At 34.4% G+C, this 16254-nt stretch overlaps 1 protein-coding gene across 2 annotated transcripts in view; it reads left to right on the top strand.

Annotated features, from left to right (window-relative positions):
* The first annotated feature begins 5940 nt into the window (after positions 1-5940).
* LOC147076508 (ovochymase-like) overlaps positions 5941-16254 on the top strand; it is a 76728-nt gene continuing 66414 nt past the window's right edge. For both annotated transcript variants that reach the window (XM_085941159.1, XM_085941158.1), the window contains exons 1-6: positions 5941-6030; positions 8271-8362; positions 8724-8802; positions 10406-10486; positions 14607-14809; positions 15139-15348. In XM_085941159.1, the coding sequence (XP_085797285.1) occupies positions 8305-8362; positions 8724-8802; positions 10406-10486; positions 14607-14809; positions 15139-15348 (631 nt within the window). In that variant the 5' untranslated portion in view covers positions 5941-6030; positions 8271-8304. The remainder of the gene's footprint in view (positions 6031-8270; positions 8363-8723; positions 8803-10405; positions 10487-14606; positions 14810-15138; positions 15349-16254) is intronic.

Consider the following 16254-nt stretch of genomic DNA (forward strand, 5'->3'; position numbering starts at 1 on the left):
ACTTATGATACGTCATTAATTATACTTTTTTATCCTGTAGGTACCTATAGATCTAATGCCAGCGCTCCATTGGCGAGCCAAAAGTCCGAGGACAATAAATCGTCCGATTTGTCTATGCTCTGCTACTGATCAACGAACGAATAAAAAAGTCGAGCTGTCAAAAGTCAAAAGTTGCGATTATCGTAATGTCTTCAGATAATCCTATAATGTCAGCGCTCGAAATGGAAAATTTTACGAACCGGAGCGCTTGATAATTTTATGAAAACATTAACGTTGTTATCTAATTGTATAGGTTTATATATATATATATATATATATATATATATATATATAAAACAAAGTCGGGTTAGTTACACCGTTTATAACTCAAGAACGGCTGGACCGATTTTTATGATCTATTTGTTGGATTTGTCTCCGCACCGAATAGCAGAATAACTAATAAAACATTGGATAAATCACGGAAAAAATAAATTATGAAGAAAATTAATTTTCTCATACATTTTGTATGGAAAGGCTTTTGACTGACATCGATGAATTTGAAGGATGAAAACCTCGCGCATTCGAAAATAAAAGAAAATCGCAAAAAAAAAATCCGTATATAACGCCATCTCTGATACATGACAGAAACAATAAAGAAGAAACAAACAAACAAAAGTAAGAATGATAGTCGAAATGTCTAACTGTCAATGGTGTAGTGTGCCCAACATTTCGTGCTTCATGTCAACAGCTCAATTTGCTTGAAAAAGATACTCATTCGGATATGACCATCGCTGAAGTAATTGTTTCTGCATCTCCAAGTCAGATACGCACATTATTTGATATCATTATTTCGACATGCTTCCCATCGAATCCACCTGAACTGTGGAACAAGTGAAAGGATGACATGTCAGAAGACATTTTACATCGAATTTGTGTCAGTTCAGGGAATCCCGATCTCGAGGTGAATGAGGAGATACATAACCAGGCTTTGCTTTTGATCGAATACATGTGTTACCTCATGTGCGGCAGTTTTTTAGTCAAGCTAGGAATGCCAACGCCACATCGTGGAATAAACGACGCTTTCAATCGAGAATTGGAACGTGATCGTGATTATGATCGAGATGCATTGAACCAATCAGTTCGAACGAATGTACCACTGTTGAACCATCAACAGAAGGAAGTGTACGATACGTTAATGAAGGCAATTGATGATGGCAATGGTGGCTTATTTTTCCTCGACGCGCCCGATGGAACTGGGAAGACATTCCTCATGTCATTGATTTTGGCTACTGTTCGTGCGAGATCCGAAAATGCTGTAGCAGTTGCTTCTTCTGGGATAGCGGCCACGTTGTTAGAAGGATGCCAAACGCCTCATTCAACGTTGAAATTGCCGACTGAAAAACCGACATGCAACAATGGCCAAAGTTTTGTTAGCAAGTAAAATCGTCACCTGGGATAGATGCACAATGGCGCACAAACGCGCATTGAAAGCACTCAATCGAACTATGAAAGATCTGCGCTCAAAGAAGTTTTGTAGGCGCAATGATTCTACTATCTGGCGATTTTCGCCAAACACTCCACTTCCAAGATCGACCGCTGCTGATGAAATAAATGCTTGCCTCAAATCATCGACTCTGTGGTACTATGTGAAGACACTTCAGCTGACGACAAACATGCGAGTTGCATTGCTAAACGATCCATCTGCCGAAGATTTCTCCAAGCAATTGCTGACTATCGGTAACGGCCGTGTTCCTGTCGATGAATCGAGTGGATTGATTTCGTTTCCGCTGAATTTTTCTAATTTCTTCTCAACTAAGGACAAACTCATCAACAAAGTGTTACCGAACATCATTGCTAATCACAAACATGACAATTGGTTGAGTGAACGAGCATTCTTGCGGTAAAGAACAAAGATGTGGATCACTTAAACTTCACAATTCAAAATCAAATCGTTGGTCTACTGCATTCCTTCAAATCTATCGACTGTGTAACAAACGAAGACGAAGCAACCAACTATCCAACTGAATTTTTAAACTCATTGGATCTGCTTGGCTTGCCATCGCACAATTTACGACTGAAGGTTGGCTCGGTAGTCATCATTGAATTGAAATTGAATTACAATATGTGAACTTACCATACCCAGGATTCGAACATGGGACCCTCGACACTATAGACCGGCGCTTAATCCACGCGGTCATCGTGTATGTACAGTGTGTACAGTTCAATATAATTAAAATACTTTTCATTTTGATTTGATTTTTGCACATTTATTGAACTTATTCATTTTGAGTATTAATTTTAACTTAATAAAAAACTGAATTTAAGTCGGCTAATAAGTTAACACAAGATTATTGATTCTGAGGCGGTACGAAGTTTGCCGGGTCAGCTAGTGTATTTAAAAATAAATTTGTTAGATTTTTTATTATATAACATATACTCAGGCCGTCAAATTAATATTTCCACGAGACGGAGCGATAATTTTGAAGATTTTATGAACCGGAACGGTGCTCCGGTGCGTTCCGGTTCATTTCGAGCCCTGTTAAGTAACTTTGGGTTATTTATATGTAGACTTGCATAAAATAATATAGCAGTGAAAACAACACAAGTTTTACGTTATCTTTTATCTAAATACAAATTAAATAATATTTGGTAAATCTTTCATTTCTAATAAATTTAAAGTGAGTAAAATATTAAATATGTTTGAAATCCAACGAGCCTGGTCTGCGGATTTAAAAGTCCGCAGATCTGGGGTGCTCCACGCGAAAAAAAGTCCGAAGACTGTAAATCGTCTGCCTTGCGTGCCTATGGAGCGCCGGCATAAGAATTTCGATCTAACACGGTGCGTGTAAAGTGGGCAAGCTAAACGTAATTAACATATTATTAACAAATTAATTTTTAACAGTTTTTTTTTCACTTTTATGTAATATCAGAAACAAACTTGAAATTTCCATTATATCTACCAATTTTATTTCTCACACCACATTGCATTGATCGGTCCCATAGGGAGTTGTTCCGGTAGATAGTAGGTATATAATTACAATGTTTTGTATTAAGGGCGGACATGCTCAGCGTATGTCAAAATGGAGCTTTTATTGCATTTTCAAAGCATGATCCTGGAAATTCCTTAAACGTTGTAGATAATCTATTTATACAATTTTGAAGCCTTATTATCCTTTATATTTATTTTAAACATTTGATGACTGCATAAAGTATTTTTATTACATAAAATTGTATTCTTTTAAACCTCTCGCTCTAATGTTTTAGAATATAGTCATATTTCAGTACATAAATGTGCAGTCGTGTTAAGATTTTTTTAAATTATTAATTTTTAAGTGCATTTATAAAACCATTAGTATAATTTATGTCGACATTATTATAGTGAAATATTTACGATAAAAAATTATATAAATAATCTCTGTGATCCTAAATTTGACAAGAATTAGGCATTTTATTATAAAAAAATGGGCAAGATTAACACATTTGAAGATGATTCTAAAGATACTCATTATAAGCTATGTCTTTGACCATTCAAGTGTGATAAACATCCTACGAATAATGATTGCTTTATAATAATTATTGACCTAAGAATAAGGTAGCGTTTTTTTGAAATACGCCATTTCTTTTGGCATTCCCCAGTAGTTAAGCTACAACATACGACCGTAGCCATAAATTAACAAACTATAATTGAAGTAGGGAGTAAAATGATGTTAACGCGCGTGTTATTTTTGGCTACGGCCGTATGTTGTAGCTTAACTACTGGGGAATGCCAAAAGAAATGGCGTATTTCAACAAAACACTACCTTATTCTGAGCTCAATAATTATTATAAAGCAATCATTATTCTTAAGATGTTTATCACACTTGAATGGTCAATGACATAGCTTATAATTAGTTTCTTTAGAATTATCTTCAAATGTGTTAATCTTGCCCATTTTTTAAATAATAAAATGGCTAATTCTTGTCAAATTTGGGATCACAGAGATTATCAATATAATTTTTTATCGTAAATATTTCACTATAATAATGTCGACATAAATTATACTAATGGTTTAATAAATGCGTTTAAAAATTAATAAATGTAAAAAATTTTAACACCACTGCACATGCATATACTGAAATATGACTATATTCTAAAACATTACAGCGAGAGGTTTAAAAGAATACTATTTTATGTAATAAAAATACTTTATACAGTCATCAAATGTTTAAAATAAATATAAAGGATAATAAGGCTTCAAAATTATATAAATAGATTATCTACAACGTTTAAGGAATGTCAAGGATCATGCTTTGAAAATGCAATAAAAGCTCCATTTTGACCTACGCTGAGCATGAAGGATATTTTTTCAAACGACCGCATTTATTCAATTTTTCTGTGTGACTGCATATTAATTATGTGATTATAAAATTTGAAAGGATGGCTGATTCTGTATTTTTAGTATTATTAAATTTATACAGAAATTATTAGAACAGGTTTGTGTTAATTATTTATCAAAATATTTTTCGCAAGAGGTAGTTAACATTTGATTGCTGTAATGTTGAGTATTCTTCTGCAACATCTTCTTGGCTACGCTTCTAGGCGCTGTTGTCTACTACATGAGATGAGCTTGTTAGTTTATAATGGAAGTGCGGTTAAAAATGGGCGGAGCATGTTAGTTCACAGTGTTAACACGTAGCCAAGAAGATTTTGCTGATGAGTAGTTCATCTCGTACATAAGTTACATCGTTTGTTTAGATATACTGTTCCGTGCGCAGGCCAAAAGCAAAATGGACGCTTTCCTAAATCTGAATTTAGAGGAAAACAGCACTAATAAATAAATAACGCAGTTTTCGAAAATTTTCATCATAATAAATCAAATTATATACCTAATTTCTGCATTCCTAATCGCTAGAAAGCCTCAAATAAATGGGACTTAACTCGGTGTTGCCGACAAGCTTAGGATATATCATCTTAATCAATATAATATTATGTTCAAAATAATTGGGTGACTAGGTACAACAAAATAATGACCTAACCTAACCTAAATATATTCCACAAACATTTATGTTTCATTTTCCTATGGCTGTTCTATTTGTCACTGTTCTGTTTTGTCCGGTTACCGTACGGGGTATAGCGGGGTAAAACAACTTCAACGTTTGAGCCTTGTCCACACGGCTCGTGTGTCGCCGCGAGTGAATGTGGACACCTCAACGAGGTCACCTGTACGTCGACCGCGCGCGACAGTCGTTACGGCGCGAGTGGTCGTGCTACCACGAAGGCGCGCGATTCAAAACGCACCATGTAGACAAGGCCTAAATGTCATTAAGTATATAATAACATCAATACAATGTAAGTACATATTGCAAAATAATTACTTATAATTTTATAAAGTAATTTAATTTAGAGCATACTTCAGTGAAACGGCAAATAATTTTCAGCAATAGGTGGGGCGTAATTTTGCAAGCGTTGCCAGTCGGAGAGCGATAGTAGACCTGTGAGCACGTCAATTTGTTTTGTGATAGCGTCGGACGAATTAATTCTTAAATCGCGTAAAGATGACTAAAAAACGTTACGTATTCGAAAAATAAAACATGTCAACGAATATATTATTATTATAATTACTTAAATAACAATAAACATGACATTAAATGGACGCATGTTGAATTTTTATGACAAATTATGTTTTGTTCGTCACGCGTCATTTACACGATCTGCGCTTCGCATGGTCACGATCGTTTTAGACCATGCCTCAGCTTAACGCTCGATTTGAAGATATAATACTCATACTATTATATAATAATTATACAAAGACATACAAGCTGAGATAAATAAAATTAAAACAACACGAAAAATAAATAAAAGTAAGTAAAGCCAATTGTTGTCAATCACTTTTCTACACAACATTGCAATGAAAGGTCAACATGTTAGAACTTCCACGGTGCAAATATTTTATATTATATGTCATTTACCTATTTTTAATTTATATATAGTTGAACTGTTATCGTGGTACGAGTATCATTTTGGTGTAATTATAATGTTTAGGAAGTAATTTTTGTGATATTATATTATCATGTAAGTAACTATAGATATCTTATAATCTATGTAGGTAATATAATTACAATATTTATTATAAAACTATCTGTTGTACTTATATTGTGTTCGGCAAAGGAAATCCTTACCAACGGCTCCAGATCGATCCTTCACATGTTCCATTGGAAGGTGTATTTATTGTCGATAATGAGACTCGGTTGATGTTAATCTTCACTCTTCATGTTAATCTGAAAATAGAGGTACCTACATGCAGTGACGTCCCGTGGGGGTAGGCAGATTGAGCGTCGCTTGGGGGCGGCAGTTACTCAAAGGGCGGCAAATCGAGGAGAATCATTTGGAATATATAGAAATAACTACCTAAACTTAATAATAACGAAATAATATTTCCATTGAAGCTTTCATTTCAATTCGGCTCACTGGTTTTGTTGGGTTCGCGATGTCTAGTTTACTTCCGTTGCCCTTCGACGTCATTGGTGACAAGAAATGCCACGTGCAGATTTGAAAATAATTACAGACTGATACTTTGTAAGTAACGTATCCATACAAAACATTTCTTAGGTATTGGACTCATGAAAGGATGATAAAAATACTGTGTAAAAAGTGGGGCTGCATTTTGGCGGTGCCTAGGGGCGGCATTTTATCTAGGGACGTCACTGCCTACACGGTATAAATAAAAGGGGAAAAACTCAAAAGAGTTCGATCCAAAGTGAAATAACTCAGAGAGCAAAGCTGAGTTAAGTTTGATTGAGTTGAATGATATTATAATAGTTATTTACAATATTATAAAATATCAAAAAGTAAATAAGTAAAATAATGTTAGTGACGATTAGTTCATGTAAAAGGATGGGGGCTGACAGGGTTCTAGCCTGGGGGCCCAAGCTCAGGAGTGTCCTGGCGTGGTGAGCATGCCCCCCACATCCTGAAGCGGGCCCCCAGACTACGATGTTTGGCGGCCTCCCTAGCTATCGCTAAGGGTAAAGGCAGTGTGACGCGCTACAGTAGCGTTTTCCATGATGTACGCGGTAAAATTATGGTGTATTTTTAGCGATTTTTTGTGTTTTTAATATATACATACATTTGAATTATGGAGTTGTCGAGTTGTTGCACACAGTTAAAAATTGGATCGTACAATCAAATATATTAATTTTTAATAATTATTGAACTACAATAGCGCCGTAGGCGACTTTTTTTACTATTAGAGCAAATTTGTGGTCTGTGTTTATCTCACTTATCGGTCGACTCGTCACGCCGGGCCTTTCCTGAGCCTGGGCCCCTAGGCTAGAGCCCTGTCAGCCCCCCCCCTTGTGAGGGCCATGGTGGTGAGTCAACCAGATAAGTGAGGTAAACACCTACACACCACGAATTTGCTCTAATAGTAAATAGATATACTGGATTATTTGCAGTGACGTGCCTGCTGCCCCTAGGTAACGCCAAAATGCCGCCTCATTTTTTATACAGTATTTTTTATCATCCTTTTATGACTAAGATATCTAAAAAATGTGTTGTATGGATACATTACTAATAAAATGTTATATAGCACTAAATCTTATTTAAATGCCATCTCTGCTTCAATAGAAAATATTCCGAGTCCACGGTTTCCAAAACATTTAAAAATACACCTGACAACTTCCAAAATTCGCGAGTGACTGGCAAAAATATTTGGATAAATTCTAAATTAGGTAGGTATGTACTATGTACCTACCTATAACTCGCAAATCTGCACGTGTAATTGCTGGTCATCGAGGATGTGTCGTCCAAGTTCAACGGAAGTAAGCGAGACATCGCGAACCCGACAAAAAAATACAGTCCTGTTAAACATTGTATGTTAATTATTAATACATTGTGTTTCCAACCACAGCTGATTTTTTAATGAACGATATGTCCGTTATTACTAAGTTTAGGCAGCTATTTATAATAATATACCTAATGATTCTTCTCGATTTGCCGCCCTTCGCGTAACTGCCGCCCCCAAGCGACGCTCAATCCGCCTACCCCCACGGGACGTCACTGATTATTTGTTAGGTTAGGTTTTCATTCTTGAATTTATGAATTTTGTCAAAATCGGCTATGAAAATTGTATTAATGTTCATATTGAATCTAATAAAAATTGAGACCGTACAGTATACGGCCATCTCTTTCCGATAGAAAGCTCACGGCGAACTGTGCTACGGTGAAATGTTTTACGTACAATTTACATATAACTCCAAAGAACACACATGAAAAAAATATATTCACAGTCATCGTAATTTTTTTTGTTTCAGATGAACTTTAAAATAATATTTTATTCGTTTGGCAATGATGACGTCACCTCGTAAAGATCAACCGCTTCTGATGCTAACGACTATTTTCCTTGGTAGGTGATAATAATAAATGTATTAAAAAAAACCTGATAATCATGTTTTAGCAAGAATTGCAAGAAGTAAAGCAAGATGAAAATTTATTTAAATATATGGTTTTTTAAGTTTTATTTCTATTCCTCGGATTATTTTATGTTAATAAATTAATGAGAGTTTCTATGTATAAAGCTTTTTTTTCTAACTTGAATTTGGGGGCCCCGAATTTTTTACCGCACAAGGTCTCCACTTGACTTGATTCGCCACTGGCTTGGTGTGCACCATTTTTATCGAATCTTTGTGATCTACCTTCACTCTTCGGCACTGTTTAATTGTATTAATATTTATTTAATAATTATGTATTGTATTGTTTTTTCATAGGATTGATATCAGTGGCATTCTCTGCGAAAACATCTGAAGACTTCGTCGAAAGGTCAATTCAACCTACATTAATATACAGGTGAGAAATAAAACTGATAAACGTTACAAATGAATAGCACAAGGGTTGCGAACCTTTTTACGCACGCGTGCCAAAATTTAAAGTTTTCTAAAATAAAATATCTTAAAAATACAATTGAGTTCTTGATATTCTATCTTTCATCAAATCTCTAGCCAAAGGCACATCTTTTATTCGTTGAATATTTTGTTCCTTGTTTTCAAAATTCTCAGAGATCATGGAAGCATTTAAACCACTCTTCTTTCATATTATATTCTCCATCACTGAACGGTCTTCCATTTTTGGAGATTTTGTTTGAGGAAAAATAACAAGAAGTAAAGTTATTATTTTTAAATTTTTTTTTTCTTTTTAAACTTGAACCTAATAGGATCATATGGGCCTCCACAGAGTAGAGGTTTGTATTAACAGATTTTGTTTTTTTACGAGAAACGGATGTCAGTCACTTGCTCAACCTATTAGGTCCATACCCTGACAGACACAAATTGAAAAACAATATGTGTACTTGGCAGTCCCAGGATTCGAACCTGAGACCCACGCGGTGATAGTCCAACGCTTAAGCCACGCGGCCACCGTGGGTGTAAACACACATTGAAAAACAGCATGGGATTCGAACCCGTGACTCACGGCATAATAGGCCGAAACGTTAGCCCTCTCGGTCATCGCATATATACTTGTTTCTAATTAAAAAATAAACTTACTATATTTTTAAAAAACTATAAAAAAGTGTATTTTTGGAAAATAGACTTTTTCATTATTATTATTACATTATATTTTATGAATATTTTTATCTTCAAATAGTAAATAAGTTCTTTAGAAGGTGAAAAAAATTGATTTTACAAAAAATTATAGTTTTAACTAATTTATATTATTGCTTGTAATTTTAATAACATTGCTTTTTCCAGAAAATATAAATAAAAAAACTGTTGCATAATATATGTTTGTTTTAAGCTTTTCCATTTTACCACGTTTTTCTTAGCTCGTATTCTTGTTTGTTCGGTGGTTGTTTATCCAGTATAAATCTTGCAATCGATTTTTAACTAACTTCCCGACTAGCTAGACATTTGAAACTTTTAGAATATATCAGAACACTATGCCAATGCATTCTTTTAATACTTTTAGCCATCTTTAGTAGAATTGAATTCATTTTCAGTTAATTCTGTTTTGTATGAAAAGTTATTTCGGAAGAAATCCGTAATCCAATCCACTATTATTGGTTGCTAAGGGGGTGGTCCTAGCAACTAAATTATTAATATATACGTGCGTTACTATGGAAATCAAAATGACATTTTAGTATTCTATATTTTGTTTGTTGCAAAATAGCAAAAAAATGATTTGTTGACAATTGCCTTATTTGTCCTAAATTATTAATACATATAATTGTCAAGTTTATATGATTCAACAAAAAATTTAAAAACGTGGTATATGAAAAGTTCTTTTTATCTTGTAATTATTTATCAATTATTATAATATTTTATTCGATATAAATAAAATAAAAATTTAAATGAAAGTAAGAATACTATATTATTTAAAAAAATTCCAAAATCGTTTTGTAGCCTTTTAATTAGGTAATTATTTACTATTGGTAACACTGCGGTTTTATTTTTAGTGTTGGTGATCCAAAACTTGCAACACATGCGCAAAATGATTTCCTTAAGAGTACATTGCGAATTCGAAGGGAATCTCCCGGGTGAGTGGTTTATGTATTGTTTTGTTATAGTAAATAAATAACACAATAATTATTATTATCTACTAAAGCAGTGCTCCGCAACCAGTTTGCAGCGGCACACTGGTGTGCCGCGAGACGATGCTAGGTTTGCCGCGGTGCAATAGCCAAATTTTCGTACATGGCTGGTAATATATTTGATTACTTAATAAAACAATGCAAGGTCAGAATAAAAATATATTGATGTACTCTGATAAATTAGAAGAAGTCAAAAATAAAACGGAACTTTGGCAGAAGAAGTTAAGACAAGGATCTCTACAAATGTTCCAAAGGAACTACCAAACCACCATTGAAAATAAGCAATTAATTTTGGATCCCTCTCAAAAACATTTGACTCTGCTGCAAAAGAAATTTCATCAGTACCATCATACAATAAATGCAACAGGATACGAAACCCTTTTGCAACCAATGCAGAAAAGCTATAGAAGCGCTTTTCCTATAAATTCGAGAGGAATTTGTTGAGTTGATAAACGACGGGACGCAAAAACTGAAGTTCGCCGATTTTTCTGGATTTCGGTTAATAAAAAATATCCTCGGATTTCCGATAAGGCTATCGCAGTTCAGCTCCCATTTTCGAGTAAAAAAAGTCGCCTGCGGTGCTATTTTACTACGCTAGTAACTAGTAAGTATTCATATTTTAAAACATGTGATTGTAGGACACAATTTATTATTATTGTACCAATACTCGACAAATAATTATTCCTAACCCGGCAACAACCATAATTATATAAATAGAATATAACCATATAAAAAATCGCCAAACATAAAATCAATACCATTAATTTTACCTCGAAAACTATTTTAAAAACGCTATTTTAGAGTATCACACTGTCTTTAACCTTAGCGATAGGTAAGGGGGCCCGCCAAAGATCATGGGCTGGGGTCCCCCTTCAGGATGTGAAGTCCATGTTTTGGTGTATAAATTTTTTTACGTGTGGTGTGCCGCGGACTTCTGGGAAGACCTTTGGTGTGCCATGGGTTGGAAAAGGTTGCGGAGCACTGTACTAAAGGGTCGACTATTCAACCATGACGACTATTGTTATCCAGACGAAAATACTTCAGATACATCTGCGAGTAGGGTTCCGGGACGAACCTGGCCAAATCGGGACAGTTGACAACTCTATCTGCAGTAGATGTTTACAGATTATTTGTATATTTTGTTCACGCACAGATTGAATCTCAGTCTGACACATTTTATAGGTACATAACAGACGTCGCTATAGGATTTGTATCAAGAAAATATCCATTTTTGTCGAAATCGACATTTTAATGCAGTTCAATTTCTTTTATTGAACTCTACAGAAATCATTTATAAAAACAATGTATTTTTATCTAGGAACAGAGATATTTAAAAAAAAAAACCCGAATACGCCATGCTATGTTACAATTACTCCGTGGTTTTCTCCCGAATGTCCAACTATTCGTACCTGAATATCCAAGTTAATTTCGGGCGAAATAGATCTCTGGCTGAGTTTTTATTTCCCGAATATGAATTTAGCCAATCAAACCGCGCTGACGCCGGGCATCTCGCTCCCACTTTCACGCTGTCTAGCTCTATAACAATCACGCCCACTTTCATATTTTTCGGCTGTCCGGAGTCCTCTTTCAAATTTCGTCTTATTAATATTGTTTTTAAAGTTCTTATTGTTTTAATAGTGAATTCGTCAAATTTGAAAAGATCATTCATAGCTGATACATCACCAGTTCGCCCTGAACTTACAGTAGAGTAGAGAGGAAGTGAGTATTTTAACCTAAATAACTGCATTTTGTTTTGATAAATGACACAAAATCCAAACGGTTTTATGAATTCTACAGTGTGACCCGGCAACTATTATGACGTAAAAATAATTAATATTTCAAATTATTGTTTGTCTTTATACTACTTTTAATCTGGGTATTTCTATGAAAATAAAGGAGATGCTATTATCTATTTTTGAATGCGCTGATAGTTAATTTAATATAATATGTATGTTAGTAACTATTTATTTGGTGAATATTATATACTTAGGATATTGGTATCTACCTAATATTAGCAGCCAATGGTAATTAATTTATACGTGCTATTATTTTGTGTTGTTATTCCTTACAATTTAAAGTAAATATATAATATTTTTTTGGTGGTTTGTAATAAGTTTAATTGTTAATTATAGAAATATATAGATATATAATAAATGTAAATAATTTATCGCCCACGGTGGCCGCACGGCATAAATGTTGGGCTATAAAGCCGTGGGTCCCAGGTTCGAATCCTGGGTCTGGCATGTACACATATTGTTTTTCAATTTGTGTGTGTCAGGGTAAGGACCTAATAGGTTGAGCAAGTGGCTGACATCCATTTCTCGTAAAAAACAAAATCTGTCAATACAAACCTCCACTCTGTGGAGGACCATATCGTCTCTGTTCTGGCAGAACACACTAACTGGAGAATACTAGTTTTGAGTAATTTGACTTTGAAGTTGTTAAAATGTTTGAAATGGTCTATCATGTGAGTTTATTAAGTAATCGTAAAAAGGATGACTTTAAAATAAAGGCTGTTTATTTATTAAGAAGGTTTCCAGACGGTAAAGTTCGAAATAAGGAACATTGTGGTATAACTAACTCAATATGTCATTATTTCGAATTAGTGTCTTCTGCCAGAACAGTGACGATATGATCCTATCAGGATCGGACATGGTCTAAAAAAATATACAGATATATATACATATTTCTTTTTTTTTGGAAAGGTATTAATATAAAATCGTTAGCAAGTACGAGTAAGTACCATCATAAAATATTGGAGAAATCCGTGACGTCGGTTAGTAATTGAAGTAGTAGATACCTACTTTTATTTAATAAACAAAAACCGATCGCCGATAGTTGCTTGATTTTGAAGAATGCTGATGAGCAGGTATTAAAAGGCCAATAGTTAAAGTTTGTCGTCATAAGTATGTCACCTCGTAGCATAGTGGATAATTCGTGGACTGGGGCTTAAATCCAGGAGATGCAAGGTCGATTCCTGCCGGGTGTCTTACTTTTTTCAAAAAGATTTTTTCTATTGGTTATGATATTATATTTTCTCAGAAGTGATTTTAAAAATTATGTATGTTCAACTATTAGAATGGTTCATTTTAAAATCTTGTGAATTATTCGTTTAATAAAAAAATAGTTAATTATTTAAAAACTATTTTATTACTTAATCCGAAAAAAACCGAAAAAGCGATTGCCGCATGTTATTATTACATACGAACTTGGGTAATTACGATCATTAGGTATTTAAATAGTAGAAGTAATTATTAACAATTATCGTGTAAATAGATATAACATTTGAGGCGCGTACTTTTTCACCACTCAATAATCCGTGGGCCGTGCAGCAATACGCTACGGTCTTAAATCCCGAACGTCCTTGTTTTGTCCCGAATATCCATTATTCTCAGAGAGCGCAAAAAATTTCCCGAATATCCACAGTGAGTACTTGTAAATAAAACGCATTTTCTGTGCATTTAATGATTTATACCATTATATTATTCTTGGAATCTATTCTTAGATAATGTTGCAATCATATAGGATAGAAAGAATGATTGATACATCTATCTACTGATATTTTAATATACGAGAGTGAAATTTGTTTTTCGTCTCCTGTAAAATTGACATTTGGTCTATTCGGGAAACAAATTCTATAGCGACGCAGTGTTGCCATCTTTTAAAAGTGGAATTATAGTACAGAGCCTCCAAAATTATAGTATTTGGGGAAAAATATAGTACTTACTCGTTGTCAACTGTTAAAAGTGTATAGGTTTTTTGTTTCTCAGAGACCCCTTTTTATTTAGAATTCAAGAAATTTTATTTTAAGCCAAAGTCAAGGGTTTTTTAAGTTTTTCGAGTTCTCCAAATCTTATATTGCGAAATTATAGTACTTTGCACCAATTTATCGAACAGAAATATCAAAATTTTGGTACTTTTTACATATTTTTTCCGATATTCAAAATTATAGTATTTTGGTCGTACTATACCTGTTTTATATCGTACATAGTACGCGGACCAAAATTATAGTACAAATACTATAAAAATAGAACGGTTGGTAACACTGATACATATTATTTTTCAGGGGTGGATGTGTTTTGCCTCAGAGCATGGCAAATGGAACATACAATTTACTTGGATCACTTAAACTCGAGGAAGGGCAGTTGGCGCCTTATAACTCCATTCTCCAATTAAAGTGTCCATCAGGATATGTATCTTCAAATAATAAATTCAGTTTTTGTGAAGAGACGAAGAATGACTGGTTTGAAGAGTTGGCAACCTGTCAGAGTAAGTAATTAAGGGGTTATTTAGAATATGCTTGCATAGTGTGGCAACACTCGTAGTCCAATGCGTAAAGTCCAAGTCCAACTTACTGGTATTGACTATCGTAGTATGAAGTCAATGAGAATGATGAGGAGAAACGGACCAAGGACATAACCTTGTCTGACCCCGGTCATGACGCCAAACGACCACGAGTTTAGCCAACCATATTATTATGTTATATCGAATAAGCATTAAGGCATTAGACATATTCTTAAATGTGTAAATTATTGGCATCTATTTATACATAATATACACTTGAGATGGTTTTGATATACGTACATTTATATTTTTAGAAACGTGTAAGCCACCAAAATCATTAACAGTTGAGTTTACGTGTGCGATTCCCTCTGGACAGTTAAATAGAGGGAGTTGTGATCAACTGCTGCCTTCAGGAACAACTGCTACTCCGAAATGCCGCAGTGGCCATCATTCCATCACCAGCAACAATGTCATATTTTGCAAAAATGGTCATTGGAGATACAGTATGCCAAGCTGTAAAGCAGGTAAAAAAAGGACCACACCACGTAAATTATCTGTCCGCTGATAAGCCTTGCATTTAGCGAACAATGTTTCAATATGATATATCACGAGTATATTTGTACCGTTGCGGTCCAAGGATGCGATTATTTAATCGGAAAATTTAAAACATAATAATATGAACACTTTCAAAAAAGTCGATATAGAAAATAATGAGAGATGTTCAAACCATGGTTCATGTAATCATATTGTAATCATGATTGTTTCTATAGTCATAATTATGTACTTATGTTCAAATTCTTATTATTTTTTTAAGTAACCTTATCTTTTTCTTAGTGTCCTAAAAATATTTCTCTGTCATGGAACATCAAATTGCATTACAAGGTAATATATTGGTATTCGGATGACAGAAGAACCCATCTGTCAATTTCAAGAATGTGGAGGAGAGCAATAATTAGATTTCAATTTATTCTAGCGAACAAAATATTTGAGTATTATTAATTAATGACTTGTTTTTTTGGTTAAGAGAATAAAATATTTGAAATTGTTACAAATGCCTTAATTTTGACCACGTTTTTCGGGTCTAGGACAATTTGGCACCGGTCAACTGGACGCCATGGAATTCGAAAATAAATAGACGTTAGGTACTGTCACCAGACGAAAAAACCCCTGGCCCGCAGTTTCAAATCACAAATCCACAACCTAATCAAACGCCTTCGAATTAGGGTTCACCACCCCTGATTTACGAAATAACATCATCACAGCACATTTCAACAGCGGCAAAAAGGGCGAGTACCTAAGCCCAGCTGCTAGGAAATGGTAACTTTCCGGGAGACAAACAAAAATTTACCGTAAATTGTTTCATCCCTCTGCCCTTCCCTCCTGTCTCACCACCCGTAGGTTCGTGGCAGATAAAGGAGACAGTGGAGATT

This window comes from Rhyacophila brunnea, unplaced genomic scaffold, assembly GCF_057557595.1.
Source record: "Rhyacophila brunnea isolate RB1 unplaced genomic scaffold, BYU_Rbru_1.0 scaffold_13, whole genome shotgun sequence".
Lineage (NCBI taxonomy): Eukaryota > Metazoa > Arthropoda > Insecta > Trichoptera > Rhyacophilidae > Rhyacophila > Rhyacophila brunnea.